This window comes from Triplophysa dalaica, chromosome 21, assembly GCF_015846415.1.
Source record: "Triplophysa dalaica isolate WHDGS20190420 chromosome 21, ASM1584641v1, whole genome shotgun sequence".
NCBI lineage: Eukaryota > Metazoa > Chordata > Actinopteri > Cypriniformes > Nemacheilidae > Triplophysa > Triplophysa dalaica.
The window spans coordinates 5,966,557-5,983,178 of NC_079562.1; the positions used below are offsets into that span (position 1 = coordinate 5,966,557).

The 16,622-nt window shown below is 35.2% G+C and overlaps 1 protein-coding gene across 1 annotated transcript; it reads right to left on the reverse strand.

The window, feature by feature from the left end:
* Positions 1–5,305: 5,305 nt before the first annotated feature.
* grpr (gastrin-releasing peptide receptor) lies at positions 5,306–11,745 on the reverse strand. The gene is made up of 3 exons (XM_056734972.1): positions 11,229–11,745; positions 9,537–9,888; positions 5,306–9,294 (listed from the first exon to the last, which is right to left on the reverse strand). Exons 1-3 carry the CDS (start codon positions 11,633–11,635, stop codon positions 8,911–8,913), a joined length of 1,143 nt encoding a protein of 380 aa, XP_056590950.1. The 5' UTR covers positions 11,636–11,745; the 3' UTR covers positions 5,306–8,910.
* Positions 11,746–16,622: the final 4,877 nt, after the last annotated feature.

Consider the following 16,622-nt stretch of genomic DNA (forward strand, 5'->3'; position numbering starts at 1 on the left):
AAGAAAAGAAATTCTCAAGAGGTATTGCGTCCATGCTGTTTTACTGGTCTATCTTAGGTAAGGTTTCCGTGGAAACACTTCAATTTATAGTAGTTGCGTCAGCCAACCGTGACATTAATCCCAGGACTAAGCATCTTGGTACAAACATAAATGATTATTTTTAACAGGTGGACTCAAGTCTTGTCCAGTCAAGGAAACACAATGCACAAAATCTCACTGTAGATGCCAAAGGATTGAATGGGGTTTAAAATAGTTGAGCTGCCCTTTCACTCAACTACAGCATGCAGAAAAATAGGGATTTATTGTCAGTTTGACTGTGAGAGATTGGCACACTAAAACTCCAGTATTTTACCACTAAATGGGAGTTTTTCCTCCAAAAGTATTTCCCACATCTGTTCCCCACAAACGACTTAACCTGCCACTGCTGACATTTTCACTTTGACACCTATTTCCTCAAGCTCATACTTGACTAAGAGCATCCTCTTCCTCCAGGTTGAATCTTCCACCCCACCCATTACGTTGAAGGTCATGCTGTTGTCACCCATTGGTGTGTAACTGCCCGGGAGTCCTAGATATCTTGACCTTTACTCATCACTTTGCGGCTATGGTTATCGCTCTTTACTATATAAAGACTATAAAACACAGCCTATCCTACCGCTCTCTATTCAGATTTTTTTTATTGTATTTATTTAATTTGATCAAGCCGTTGTTTGTTGTTTTTAAAGGGGAGGTCTGATGGGATTTGAGTAGTATAACTGTTTGAGCATAAAAGTTTACAGAAAAGGAAGATATTTTCTTAAACAGAAATCACTTTTTTGAGACTGTGATGAACGGCTCGGACTACAACAAACTTTTTTCCTGGGTAAGTGACATCACGGACCCCAAAATTTACATTGACCCTGCCCCTGGAACACGGATCGAGTAATGGGCAGGACATCTCAACACACACTCTAAGTGGTAGACCAATCACAAAAGACTGTCTAGCTGTGACCAATCAGAGGATTTCCGAAGGATCATTTAGGAACTCAACAGCCTGTTTTCTGAGAATCAAGATGATGGTGTAAAACACAGGTGAAATATGTACTACATAAAGCATTTTTTTTGAAAACCGAAACATGAACAAGTATTGTTTTGCACATCATAAACATAATTAAGAGTTTGAAAAATAGGCAAAATAGTACCCCTTTAAAAGAGTTTAAAAACTAGTGCCAACAGCATCACAATCATTTCAGTCTACACTTAAACCATGAAAGGAATTGATTGGTTTTGGCTATTTGCAACTTCATTGCAGTAATGAGTTTTGGATTTTAAAACACAATTTTACATTAGCATGCAAAATCTCTGAATGAAACAGCCAAATGACCTCCTTTTTTATGAAGGTTTTTTGAAGTTCCAATTTCACGGTAAAGCTCAAGCATATACGCAATGTTCTCCAGCTGCAGACCTATAGATGCTTATTCAGGTCAGCCTAACACCGGCAGACACTGCGTGCCAATATGAAGACAGACAGCCTGTGACCTCCAAGCTACATGAAAGGGGTTTGGGGCAACTTGTGAAAAACAACAGAATAGAAATAAGAGAGGAGTTTATTTGTACATCTAACTGTAATATCAGTGGCTAATGTCATAACCGTTATTACTTATAATAACCTCTAATCTAGTTTAATTTGCTTGCACACATAGAGAAGTACTGAGAACCCCAAAAAGATGTATTTGCTTTTTAAGAGGTTTTTAATTGAAAATCACTAGGTACATTTTAAGTGGATGTCAGTATGTTATGTTACAGTTGATGAGAGTAATTCTTTAGAACAATGATATAGTTTTCTCAACTTTATGAGATTACCTCCTTTGAAAAGTCAAAGCACTATGAAAAGTAATATCACACCTCTCCTCCACAAGCCACCATTCGATTTGAGGTATCCTTCATATAGCACAAAGTTGAAATGTAATCGGATGTAATCAAGACTTAAAATGTATGATCTTCAGACATGAAGACTATCATAGTAACCACTAAAACTCATTAACTGTTGATGTTTGTGTCATTATTATGAAAGCTCTTCTCTTGAAAAGATTTTTGACTGACCTTCAGTCTGCCTGTTTTTCAACAGGTCCAAACCTGAACAAAGCTTTCTCTGGACTGCTTTTACTTCTCAGCCTTTAAATAAATCCTTCTACGTAGATACGCAGGTGAGAGATACAGAGATACAGTAAACAATCTACTTTAAATATTCACACAAAAGCAGATCATTTCTTTGTAGCTTTCATTGTTCTTTTGATCTGAACAGAAAGAAATCTATTTTTTCTAGTGTTTATACAGTACAGCAGCAGATAAGGTGGGTCTTGGTTCATATTATGTTTATATATTGTGTAATAATATTTATGTTCTTATATTTATATTCTGCTGATAAAACCTCTGAATGCTCACTTTAAACTAAACATTTGGCATCTATTTAATTTTTTGAATCTTTCACATTTTTCGGCACATGCAATTCTTCATGGTATAATTTCACTCATCCTACTGTAATAATTTAAATTACCAGCAGGGTTTGTTTCAGAAAATGACTTCAATCACTGGTGCATGTTTTTTTTAGCACATTTAACAAGCAAGAACGGTGGAACAAAGTTGTCTCACATTGGATTTTTGCCATTTACCACATCAGAACAGCGAGCATAAAAAAAGGTTTAGTTTCTTTGAAATGTTTAAGAATAAAGATAACAGATCCAATTTTAAAAAGGTTTTAAAATACTAAAAGGTTAGTTTATTCATATGCTATGGTATGGGTCTGTTTCACAAAATCTCTGTTTGTTTACACATCTTTGCGTGAAGATTTTCTCAGTCAGTATGTTCTATCTTGCATTACTTATCTTCCTATGCACGAAGCGAAAATGATCAAAAAAGCTTTTATTCCTGTTAATTGCATAGATGATTATTTTTCCTTTAAATATTTTATTTTATGGGGTGCGTGCGTTAACAGGAACAAAGGTTTAAGAAACACATGAAATTGCTTGCAATTTTCTTTAGGAGACGGTTATAAATATTACTGGGGTCATAGAATTCACGCTAAAGGCTCACATGTCAGATGTTTCACATGTTTTATACTGAAGTGAGGGGCTGCCCATTCAAACATTTTATTTCTGACGACAAGCTGTCAAAAGGACTCAACAGCTAAACACTTTTTAACATGAACAAGTATTGTTTTGCACACCATAAACATAATAAAGACTTTGAAAAATATGCAAAATAGGACACAGTCTCTTTGACTGTAAGATATTTACATTGGTTGGAAAGGGCCTTAAAACTTTCCCAGTTTGAGTTGTTCAAGTTTTATACAGGTTGTCCCACTTTCTTTAAAATTAATGGCTAATAGTTACCTTCCTAGACGCAATTCAATTCAACAATGCAAACACATAACTTGTACCTTTTATATGTCATTGAAATCATAAACTGTTCATGTTTACTGTGTCTTAAGTAATGAATGGAAAGACTTAATGAAAAAGAGGAAAAGAGCCTTTCAGAGAAATTGAGAGAGACACTTGACACATATTTTGCAATTGCAGAAATAGAGTATGGGTCAGTTTTCTTCATTCCAATGGAGAGCACAAATGTGGATGATCTTTCAGTTTTAAGAAGGGGTGAATCAGTACAGGAAGCAATATCCGTGCATTTATGGATTCAAGAATGATGTTATTTCATGCAAACTCTAAAATGCCAAGAAAGCAGCTTTTCATTTTATCTGTCATTTTATGAATTACATATATATGCTGTAAATACTCAATTGCTTTGACATTTGTGCTGAGCTATAGCATGCTTACATTTTCATTATTACAGAGCAGATGATAGCACAATTAAATTATAATTGCATACATAATATTTTATACAATATATTATAGCCTATCATTTTTACCAGGCAAAATAAATTGTCCGTAGTTGTCCGGTAGTAAAAATACACATATTTAAAATTTTGCTTTTAATAATAAATTGTATCATTTATAATTTCATAATTACAATTATAAGTTGAATTGAAAAATTAGCATCATATTTACATTGTTTAGTGATACAACTCCGGTTGGTTTGGGGATATGCATTTCATTTAGTACAGTCCACAAGTCCGGCATGTTGCGTCAGGAAATGTTTTTGGCCTTATTACATAGATACCATCAAAAGACAGAGGCCTGTAAAACATCTGATAACAGATGAAATGCTGATTTATAGTTACAAATGCATTTCCAATCAAACAATGCTTTTGAAATATTTGGTCAATCATTGATAGAATGTTCTAATACAGCATGTATACATGTTTATTTACAATTAAAAATGTCTTTACAAGACTCCTTATATGTTCTTGCAATATGTACAGTCCAGTACCCAGAAGTGTCTGGCTCATATGCTTCACTATCAAATGCTGTGCAGAAAATGGGAAGATGTCCAAGCACATATGTTGTTGATGCCGTGCTCGCCCAAACTGCTTTGATCAATTTCCCATGATGCCCCTGATATTGGTTATGAGGTATTTACAGGAAATGCACAGCCCATTGCACAGGCCCAAAGGAGAATGATGGAAAGATACTGTCCATTACAGAACAAAAATAGACACGTTAGAGCAGTGTGCCAACCTACTGTTTATATTCCAGAGTCAGGCAGTTGACATAAGAAATATTTTGAATGTTGTCTCAAATAAAAACAGGGTTTTTATTACCATCACTAGAATATTATTATGTTTATTGTCGATGACTAAGGCTGTACATCAAGATTAAAATTTTCATTACACATGGTAAAAGTTATTGACTGTTAAACTGATTCGACCAGCATGCATCTGTAGAACTGTGGAGAAACATATTAGTGAGTCAGATCAATATGATTCCAAGTCAACAGTTTAAAGCAACAAAAAATCCATGGTTGTCATGTTCAACTATTGTGGAAATGCGATTATACTAAGATGCACGCACACTCAGACACACGCATGCACGCACGCAAGCAAACCGATGTCTGATCTAAAGTGACAAGCCAAAACCTACATCAGGGTAACTGCTAAATGCCAAGTTATTCTAAAACACACAGTGCTTTTAGGTACTTCTGCCAATTCTCTTTCATTCATCCAGCAGTGACACTGGACAGCATCATTTTGAATAAAAGATTATTACTGTCAATCATACACTGACGGTTAAGTTAAATACAACCTCCTCCAGTAAGCCTAATTTGGAGATGAAGCTCAGGAGAACACATGCTGATTCAGGCATGATTCATCTCTCGCTGCACTCACTTCAAGTATAAACAGTCATTCTTTAAACCGGGAAACAATCGATTAAATAGATGGAAAACATTTTACTGTCCTGGCTAATGAGAAGCCAAGGCTGTAAAAAAGATCCATAATATCCATAAACACATAGGCAATTCATATTTCTTTATTGTAATAATTGTGACAGATTAACATCTCTATATTTCTATAATGGGGTTTGTTTTGGTTTCACTGTCAATTTTCCCAGAAACAGCAAACAGCCATAGACTGACAAATCAAGTCTTTGTTGTCACTGGAAATAACATTTAATGTTAGATTAGCAGAAATATGTGGGTTAAGTGACATTTTCCAGTACATTCTTAAAAAGGACAGAATGACCCCAGAAAAAATTCGTTTTGTGCTTTAAAAAATCTCTTTAGATCTCACAAATGGACAAATATGGTTCTGTGACATGACTCTCTGGAGCAGTCAAATAATAACATTACATTGTTATTTTTAAATTCAATGCTGATAAGACAAGGTTATGATTCTGAGATCACAAAAAAAACACCTAAAAATACGGACATCTGCGTTGAGACCGATGCAGCTTTAACAACCTTTCAAACTATAAAACTATAGAAGAAACGTTGGTCATTTTATGCATGTTTTGAACAATCTTTACACAGATCTTAAATACAGTACAAGGACAAGGAGAGTTCAGTAAAATGTCTATTCTACACTTTTGTGATGAACTTGGTGCATCTCTTAAAACCTCATGATGCAATTTCCTTCTTTTGTACCGTTGTCAGTTGGACCATTTAATCGATTATTGTAGCGATCTGTACTTTTTAGAAAGACAAATTATATACGTACAGTACAGTAGGTAAACTATAATGATGCTTCACAATATGAATAGCGATCACATGATCACATGTATTGCCTGCAGCTGTTTCTGTGGATAAATGCATATTTTATTCACAAAGCCATTGGCACTAGTTTCTTCATTGTCTAAAAAGATAACAACAATAACAACAGCAACAAAATTATTTCCACATGTATCTTTTCATCATTAGAGGCAATACCTCAATAGTCACATGCATGTTTTACCTGTATCTCGTTTCTTTTGACATAGGGAACAGTACAGTGTATGACAATACAGAAAATGAAGAAGGTTTCAGTTTGGTACAATGCTTTGTAAAAAATTGATTAGGAATTTGGTGACAGATTAACCCGTGATATTTTAAAAGCTTTTAAAAGCTTAAAATTGCAAATTGCAACTAAACGGCTCGCTCCACCCCACCCTTTCAAAGCACTACGGTGGCTGACGGAGAACTAAGATGTTTGCTTTTTCCGAAGGAAATAACATAACTAGGAAACACACTCTGTAGAGCAATTTTTCCCTTTTGGGCTACTGTAGAAACAACATGGTGAATTCCATGTAAGAGGACCGCATTGAAATCGAAGGTAAGATCGCATCGCTCATTCGAAGGTAATAAAAACATTAAAACACTTTATAATGTCTTTATACACCTCTGAAGACAGTTATGTATATAATATAGCATATCTGTAAATAGACCTTTAATTTTATCTATAGCCAATTATCATTATTCATAACTGTCTTAATCTTGTGAGGAAAACATAATCAAACCATCCTCCACAGAAGATAAAAATGTATTTTTACTGGGCTCCGTTTAGACCAGGGGAACAAAGCTTTTTTAATACAAACATAATGTGGTACATGGTTTCCCGAACAGGAACTAGATAAACCCAGGACCAGGCCTTAGTTAAATCAGGACAAGTAGTTTTAACAAACAAGGCTTACAAAAAAACATACAGTACAGGTATATATAATATTTTTGAGACAAACAATGGCACTGATGTATTTTAAGATATCTCAGTACAAGCTATTTTCAGTTTAGACAGCTCTTACATTATTTTAGTCAAGTACTAGTCTTAAGCCCTGTACGGGAAACCAGTCCTATGTGTCTCTGAAACATTAAACACTAACAGCAAAGTCGATCGTAAAACGTGATCAAGCCACATTGATTTAATAAATAAAAATAACTCTCTTCTGCACTCTATAAATACTTATTCAGAAAACAAAGTGCCATCCCTAAAGGCAAAAGAAAGATGAGGTGTCCCACAAGAATCGGGCCTGTTTTTCCTGCCAGGATTTCGGATGCACAATACTGTCCTCTAATGCAACACAGCATGAGTCAATCAAGTCATTAATCCCTTACGGGCCTTTCAAAAGACTTCAATCTTTTAATACAGATAAGAGAATTCATCTTTTTGTTCACATTTATCGCAACTCTCCATAAAAATATTGATCCAAATATTGAAGACGACTCATAAATAAATAAGTGTATAACATTTGTTCGTTCCTTCACATTTGCATCTAACGGCACATTAAGCTTTAAAAGCTAACATTTTTTAAAAGCACATCTATTACAGACATGTATAAGCTTTTATCTTCTAATGTCTATAATTGTGTTTCAGTTTATTGAAAGTCCTTAAAATAATCGCTGTCCTCATTCTTGTTTTCCAATAGTTTGTCCTTTCAGAGCAAAGAAATCCCCAAGATGCCAGTTACAGGTAAAACTACAGTACAACAAACTTTAATTGAATGCTTATCCTATTCCAATGGGCTAGTTGCACGAAGCGGCCATATTCAATTTCTGATCAACATGTGTGGGCGTGGTCATTTCCGGTCGTAAATGCATGGGAAAAGTAGGATTTTTGGCCGACAAATACTGTATAAGCGTTTTCTTGATAGAAAGTAGAAACTGGTATATGAGTGACATGACAGAAAATCATTTGTACATTTTTTAGTAACTTGTTAAGGCAACACTACTTGATATCACAGCAAAAAAAGACTGATGATGTTTTAAACAAGTCTATGCAACTCCCCACGTTTCTCCCATATCACCATCTTCTTTAAGCAGCGCAACAATAAACTCATTCACTAATCACAGAGCTAGTAGATAAGTTTTGTGTCTTAGTTTTAACTCATCCTTACAAGTTCTATATGATGAAAGTCAGACGGATGGAATATGCTGCGTTGTGGGCAAGAGTGAAACTCATTCTCAGAAAGTATCAGCATTTTACTGGTGAGGGATAAATCGTGTAGTGTTCTTTGTGATGAGTTTCCGTGATTAGCTTATTTATCGTGTTGTACTTATTGTGAACGAGTATTAATACAGTCATGATCAGGTGGCGTTTGTATTCCATTCGTGAAGCAGTCATAGCTCCCGGTGTGGAGGGAGAGTGTGAAGCGGTTTCACATTGAAAGAGGAAATAAATGCTTCTAATGCTTATCTTAGTCCCCCAACTGTCAAACAAATCATCTCTGTAGAAATGTACAATACACATGTCGGCTTACGTTACATGACTTGAGTATACAGATTTTGGTTAACCACATGAGCATGGAGAATGAATGTCTTTTTTTCTGTTATATCATGTTGTGTTGGCTTTTCGAGGATCTCAGCAATGTAAAGCGTTTTTTATTTTATTTCACTGATATATCAATTTTTGTTTTGTTTTTTCTAAAAAGGACGCATATTTGCTTGCCAAAAGTCCTTATTTTCCCATACAGTGTTATACCAAAATAAGCCGACCCTCTAATATGGCTTCTACGTGCAACTAGGCCATAAGCTTCTTGACTATGAAATAACACTGCACATACTCACATTGCTCTAATGGCAGACAGCATTACCGTTGACGAGACTGAAACTGGCCACGGAGTGATTCTGAGTGCTTTTGAGCAAGCTGAGTCGCGTGTTGTTACGTGTCGTGTTTTGGGAATGCGTGGAGATGGAAGGACAGCAGCAGCAGAGCTGCTTGTTGAACTGCTTTCGAAAAGATTTGCTGAGCAGGTAGAGAGCGAAGGGGTTCACGCAAGAGTTGGTGAAGGCGAGGATGCGCGCGCAGACGCTGGAGATGAAATGGGCCATCGAGGTGTCCACCTCTGTGTAGTGGTAGGAGCGGTAGAGGTAAATCACATGGTTGGGGAGCCATGAGATGGCAAAAAGGCCCACGAACACCAGCACGGTTTTGGCGAGACGCATGCGTGACCCAATCTACGGTTCAAAGAGCACAGAGGTAAGCAGAGAAGTAAATATCACATGTTGTCCTCAATGAATACACATTATAATATAATTAAAGCTGAAGGGTGAATATGTTTCAGTGCTTCTCTACAATATTAAAATGCAACCATGACTACAGAATGTAAGCTCTTACTACACTGAAGCTTGAGCATCTAAACAGCCTATAAAGACTTAAATGTTGAAATGTTATGTTGACATTTTTTATTTGACCCCACCTGTCTCCTTATGTGCGCATTTCCCTCCACTGGCATGTTGCTTGCACTTTGAATCAGACTCTTGGCGATGAAGATGTAGTACACAGAGATGATGAGGAGAGGCATGACGTAAAGAATGAGGAAAGAGCTCATGGAGTGGATTTTGGGGTGCAGCTCTCCAGCACGAGGGTATGGAGCACATGCACTGAAGGTCTCGTTGGTTTTGGGTATGTAGAAGGTGTGGAGGTCGGAGAACATGGCCTCGGGAATGGCCAGGACCATGGAGAGCAGCCAAATGGAGGCGGCTCTCAGGCAGACCTTTAGTGTGGCATTAGACGCCTGGATGTCCATCGGTTTGACAATGGCCTTGTATCTAGGAAACAGATTTAAAAAAATGAAGCCATTTTGATGAAGACTTAAACACTGGAAACATTGCAAATCAAAGGAAAAGTATTACGTTCTGGCAGATGGGAAATGCTTATGGCACTGTATATCAAATAAAGTTAAAAAATGAATTATATTACATGCATCAATGATTTTTCTACAATCTACACTGTCTTAGAGTGCAGTTTTGTCAACCCTAGAATTAACAATTTTCAGTCTAAGCATTTTTTAATATGTTCCCAAATTACTTTTGAAGAGTCCCTTTGAAGGCAATTTGTTATGGTAGACTGCTTTTTAAAAGCCGAAGCCCATTATACAGAAAGCAGAAAAACTCCTCCCCTACATGCCGTATACCATCTGTTCTTTAGAACTTTTTATCTAGTAATCAACTGTTACTATCACACCTAACAGTGCAATTAAATCTCAAATCACATTACACATAACATCGTTTTTTTTATCATTATCTGACTATTGCATTTTTTCAATTTCTCTAGCTATGTTAGAGGCAAACAAATTATTCTCATACGTGTATGATTTTCGTCTATTTATGACATCTAATGGTCAGAAAAAAAATAACCAAATCAGAATCACAGCCTAGCACTATATTCTTCACTTTGGAAAAGTCATGGTAATAAAGATGTCAGAAGACGTCACCAAATAACCGCAATATTGACTGTCTCCTTCCTAATCAGAGCAATTCAACCCTCAATTGATCCATAGCACCGCGGATGCTCCGTTTCACAGTTATTCTTGAGTGCTTTGGCATTAAGACAAACAGACAGAGAAGTGGAAACAGTTTTTTCTCCATCATTAGACGTGTTGATTTTCATGAACCCGTTCATCTGCTCCAGACCAAATGGCAGAAGAGGTTGGTGTGCAGGGACATACTGATTTAACTTAAATCGTTTTTTTAGTAGTTTATTTATGTCACAAAAGAGAGGTAAGTTACTCGTGTAAAACCCACTTTAAAATTGCACACTCTTAAAAAGGTTCCCAAAAAGGTTCTTTGCCGGGTTGTGTGGTTCCATAAAGAGCCTTTAACACCCACACAACATTTTTGTTGCAGGAAAGATTTTTGTACGCGTTAAAGGGTTCTACAAATTATAAAATGTGATTAAAGAAAGGTTCTTTGCTTCTGTGACATTATTTTTGAACATTGTATCTTATAGTCATCGAAGTCAACAGTATTGCTTTTTACGATTTCTGATTATTTAACACACTTGCGGATATGTAAACCATACTGCAAATATTCTTTTGAAATCCAGCGTACGCCATATACATAACACTGAATGACATCCAACATTTATATAAATATTAAACAGATATTACCTGTCCGCTGCCAACGCCGTGAGAGTGAACACTGACACACCGACCGAAGTCAGCTGAATAAAGGGGATGAGTTTACAACCCACCCGCCCAAAGAGCCACTCATCCGTCAAAAACTTACTGGCATCCACGGGCGCGCAGGTGACCAGCAGCAACAGGTCTCCGAGAGCGAGACTCGACATGAAGAGATTGGGAACATTGCGCATGGACTTCACGATGCAGAACGTTCTAATGAGTGTCACGTTACCAATCAGTCCAACAATTATAATGAGCGCGTAAACGGTGGCGATAATAATACCTGCACGCAAGTGTGAATTGTCGGGAGCGCTGCTAGTGTTGCGCTCCAAAGATTCACTCAAAGACGAAAACTTTACATCCGGTGTCGGAGCGAAAGTTGTGTCAAAAGACATGTTACCAAATCAGCATGTGTGCATTTTTATCTGTCCAGTGGCGACGAATGAAGCCATAAACACAAACAATAAACACTTCTATCCTTTCATTCGGTGGTATTCCTCTACAGCCGTTCTGCTGCGAACTCTGTGCGCAAATGAAGAGTGCCTGTGAGGTTTGGTTCATATGTGCCAAACTGGTGCGCCTGCGCTTTGACATTTATCTTTTAGGACATTGCACTTGAATTCGTTCTCTTTTCTTTTTCCACCCGTTTCATATTTTACTATAACAATGTTATTATAGGCAACACAGTTATGAGTTATACAAAATTTGAGCAATCTTCAATCAATTCTACTAATGACAAGTAATTTTATTTAGATTAATGTAATATTTTCCAGCTGTGTATCCGAACATGAAAGTTCAGTAAGATCCCCTGGCAACTGTGGATTATTATGGTTATTGTACATTTTGCCTATATGATTTGATTAGGATTGACCGCAGGATAAAAATGTATAAAACAACATCACATTTGTTATTGATTCTTAATGTATGTCAAAAAGTCAGACATGAACACTGAAATCTGATGTAAAGGAAGTTATTTTATACAGAAGAACTAAAGGAGTGCAAATGCTCTGGAAGTACAGAACATCTACAACAGAGTGAACAGAAATTTCCTGTCTCCAGAGACACTGTTTGTGGCAAATAAGAAAGCTAGACAAAGTATTATTGGAGTTCAGACAAAACGTGTGCTGCACATTAAAATAAGAGAAATATGAAGATGATGCTTTGTAAAGAGGGTTACATGGAAAGGTTTAGTTCATTAGATGAAAATATAAGATGAAAAAATTAACCAATGGCTTTTTTTATTACAGCCGAACTGAATTGTTAGTGATGTCTACTAAAGTGGTGCTATTACACTGTGACTCCATAATGAATGCCAGTGCGCATTTTTTAGGTATACCACTCCATAAAGCACATAGTCCATATGTGAGCACTACAGATGTCTATGTAATGAGGTTTCAAGTGTAACAGCTGTGTGCAAGATCTACATGTAGTGGTCGGGTGTTGCTTGGCACAAAAAAACACTCAACAGCTCAGTTCCAGATTCTAATGCATGCGTCAAACCCAAGCATTATGAAGTACATGTGAGCATTACAGAAGGATAGCAACATAGGAGAGTGTGGATTCCACAATGAATAAGCGTGTGTATAGTGACAACAGCGACGATCAAGCTTATCTTCACCAGGTATGAATCAGGGTCAAGATTGAGCTCCCCTTGGGTTGTCAAGATAATCTTCTATTACAAAAAAAGAGTAATAAAAATAAATCCAACACGCTTCGGTTTCATTTTTTGCACCTTCCCTGACCCTTCATCTCAGACTCATTTTGACTTGTGTCTTTTTATTAGAAAGCCGTCTTTTTTGATGACACAGAACAAGCTTTTTAATCAAAAGAGAGAATCTATCATGTCTATTCGGACTCTGTAAGGATTTTCCGAATGGTTGATAATGATGTGATGATAACTGGGGACTGCTCTTTAAATGGTGAGATTGATTGTTTTTATCATTGTAAGTGAAATCATTCGTGGTATTGATTGCAACACTTTTGAGATCGCTAATGATGTGTTACACACAGTCCTAACCATTATATCCATGATGTTTTCATTTTATCGCATCTTTTATTGCATATGTTTAGTCTACATGTCAGTTTGAAGGCCAACTAGGCTCACTGTGGCCACCTCATCATAGGTTCCATGAGGAATTTCTAACAGTGTTTTTAAATAGATTTACGACTACAAGGTTGGAGTGAACATGACTTGAAGACACTCATGTTTCTTCTACTAAACCAAAAGTCATAATTCATCAAGCTGCTAAAGGATTACAACAGTTCTTTAAAATTCTTTAAGGAAGTTGTAATAGCAATTTATCTTTAAAGGTGCTGTGTTTAATTTTATTTGAGGATCTATTGACAGAAATACAATATAGTATACATAACTGTCTTCAGATAAAGGCCTAACATAATGAAGCGTTATGTTTTTATTACATTAGAAAAACCTATTTTCATCTACATAACCGCCAGTCCCTTTACATAGAATTATGTTGTTTACAGTAGCCCTAAATGGACAAACTGTTTTTAGAGCGTGTTTCTTAAATATGTTATCTCCTTCTGCAAAGAAGTGAAAACATGAAGACACCTTAGTCCTGTGTCACCTGCTGTGAAACCAAGTGAAACCTAAGTTATTGCTTTTATAAAAATATGGTAACACTTTATAATAACTGCACGCTATGAATCATTAGTTAAGCATCAGTACATAGTTAATTAATCATTTATGAAGCATTGTCCCCACATTAATAGACATTAGTAAGCAGTTTATAAATACAGCTATAAATGCTTTCTTCTTGATTTATAAGCATGTATATAATATGCTTAATAATCAAATTTTCATACTTTATTAAGGATGAATTCATCATTTCTAAATTAAGGATTACATTACTTACAAACCAGTTAGTTAGGAGTTGTCAGTGGTTCATGAGATCATTTAGAAAGTGTAAGTAAATGATTAATAAACTCTTTGAATGCACATTTATACATCTTATTATTCTGACATATAGTAACAGTTACTTAATTTGTTAATAAATGCTTTTTTAACACACATTCCTGCTGTAATTCATGATTAATTAAGGTAGTTATAAAACATTTACTAGTTGTTAGATAACTATTTTTTGTGAGCTCATCTAAAGTGAGGACTATGTATGCCTTGTAAAGCATTTACAAATGAGAGTTAAAGGCTCAGTTATCTTCTAAACAGAAATAGGAAAAACACAACACAGGACAGAACAGAACATAGAAATATTTATTTCAAGATGCAAAAGAAATTAAACTGTACAACTGTACATATTAATGAATATAAAATGATTTAATTTAAAATAAATAATAAACCTCTGCAAAATTAAAATTGTAAAACCGAATTAAATGAATTGATATAAAATGAAAAATAAACTTCTGAAAAAAATGTAATTCCTGCACACCTCCAGAAAAAATATAATTGTGAAGTGATATGCAACTCTCATTTGTAAATGCTTTACAAGGCATACATAGTCCTCACTTTAGATGAGCTCACAAAAAATAGTTCTCTAACAACTAGTAAATGTTTTATAACTACCTTAATTAATCATGAATTACAGCAGGAATGTTTATTATAAAAGCATTTATTAACAAATTAAGTAACTGTTACTATAGGTCAGAATAATAAGATGTATAAATGTGCATTCAGAGAGTTTATTAATCATTTACTTACACTTTCTAAATGATCTCATGAACCAGTGACAACACCTAACTAACTGGTTTGTAAGTAATGTAATCCTTAATTTAGAAATGATGAATTCATCCTTAATAAAGTATGAAAATTTGATTATTAAGCATATTATATACATGCTTATCAATCAAGAACAAAGCATTTATAGCTGTATTTATAAACTGCTTACTAATGTCTATTAATGTGGGGCCAATGCTTCATAAATGATTAATTAACTATGTACTGATGCTTAACTAATGATTCATAGCGTGCAGTTATTATAAAGTGTTACCAAAAATATTTATCAGAAAATAAAATATAATGAAATATAATCAGAAAAAGGCATATAATGTTAAATATTAAACTTTTATTTAGGATAATATTTAAGGAACAGGAGAATAAAATAAAATAAAGTAATACGGAATAGAGGACTGTGCATAAAAGTATTACAATATAATGACCTACTAAGTGCGATGACATTCAAGGACATGTATTAAAAGCTGAAAAATTAAAGTCATTTATTATTAAAGTTAATTAGAATTTTTCTGACTGGCTTATACATTTTACATAATCAACATAAAAAAGTTCAGATATTTGCATTTCACAAGGCAACAATATACTATCAGGCTTTTTATTACAATCCTAGCATGCAAAGACCTAAATGTCACCAAAGCACAATGGCTTATCTTCAAAACATGGGATGTACCTCTTTTTTTGTACCTCAGAGACAGACTGGCAGGATTGAAAAACATACACTCCGAGTCACATTCAATATGTTAATTAAATGTCATTCTTTATTGTGTTTCACAACCAGATAAGTCTCTCATTTTCTGCCTGTGATTTTATTATAATGTCTGGCATAAAAAGAATTAAAATAAAATTCTATCTTTTTCATGTTTGTTGAACAAATTCACTGACATGATGTAGCAAAAAAATTACATCAAAGGTTATCAAGCTTGTAGCAAACTACTGCAACCTTTTCAGAGTAAATGTAAAGGTGAGACCTTTGTGTCTTATCACCTGAATTGATAAGACCAGAATCCCAATGCTGTGTTATAAGACTTACATAGAGAGTACAGTGTATGTGCAATCCATGGGATCGAACCCATGACCTTGCCTTTGCAAGCGCCATACTCTAACCACTGGAAGGCTCTGATATATAAACGCATTTGGGCAATTCAGTAAATTTACCACAAAGAAGTTTTTACCAAAATTTTTACTACTAACAGGACAGATATTAACATTTGGTGGTGGATTAAATACCCATGTTAGGACTCTCTTCAAGTTTTTAAAAGCAGTTGTTTTATTTTCAGCGCATGATTTTAATTGCGTCAGGTTTGTGCATTTCAATTCACAGAAAGTTTTTGATCTATCAAAACCATCTTTTGTCACATCCATAACATCTGATTATTTCCCTTTTTTTAAATAGAAAACTTTTGCTAAGACTGATATTTTTCAGATGTTTAAACTCTACCAACAGGGGTTTAGTAAAATATAAACAAATGGTTCAATATACTGGTCACAAATAGATTGCTCATAAACACATAAACACAGAGGTGGGTGATTACAGTCAGTCTTTCACTGAACAGTCAGTTTTGATCACCTGTCTGATCAAAAATGACAACGTTAACATCAATGACTGCTTTTACTTGGCAAATGACTATGGTATAAGCGGAATAATGCATGGCTGAGCATTACTGTAAAGGATTTTA

Coding starts and splice junctions, on each gene's coding strand:
- grpr (XM_056734972.1), bottom strand. CDS start 11,635: ATGTCTTTTGACACAACTTTCGCTCCGACACCGGATGTAAAGTTTTCG. Junction 9,889..11,228: donor ACGGCGTTGGCAGCGGACAG/GTAATATCTGTT, acceptor TCTGTTTCCTAG/ATACAAGGCCATTGTCAAAC. Junction 9,295..9,536: donor ATGCGCACATAAGGAGACAG/GTGGGGTCAAAT, acceptor TTTGAACCGTAG/ATTGGGTCACGCATGCGTCT.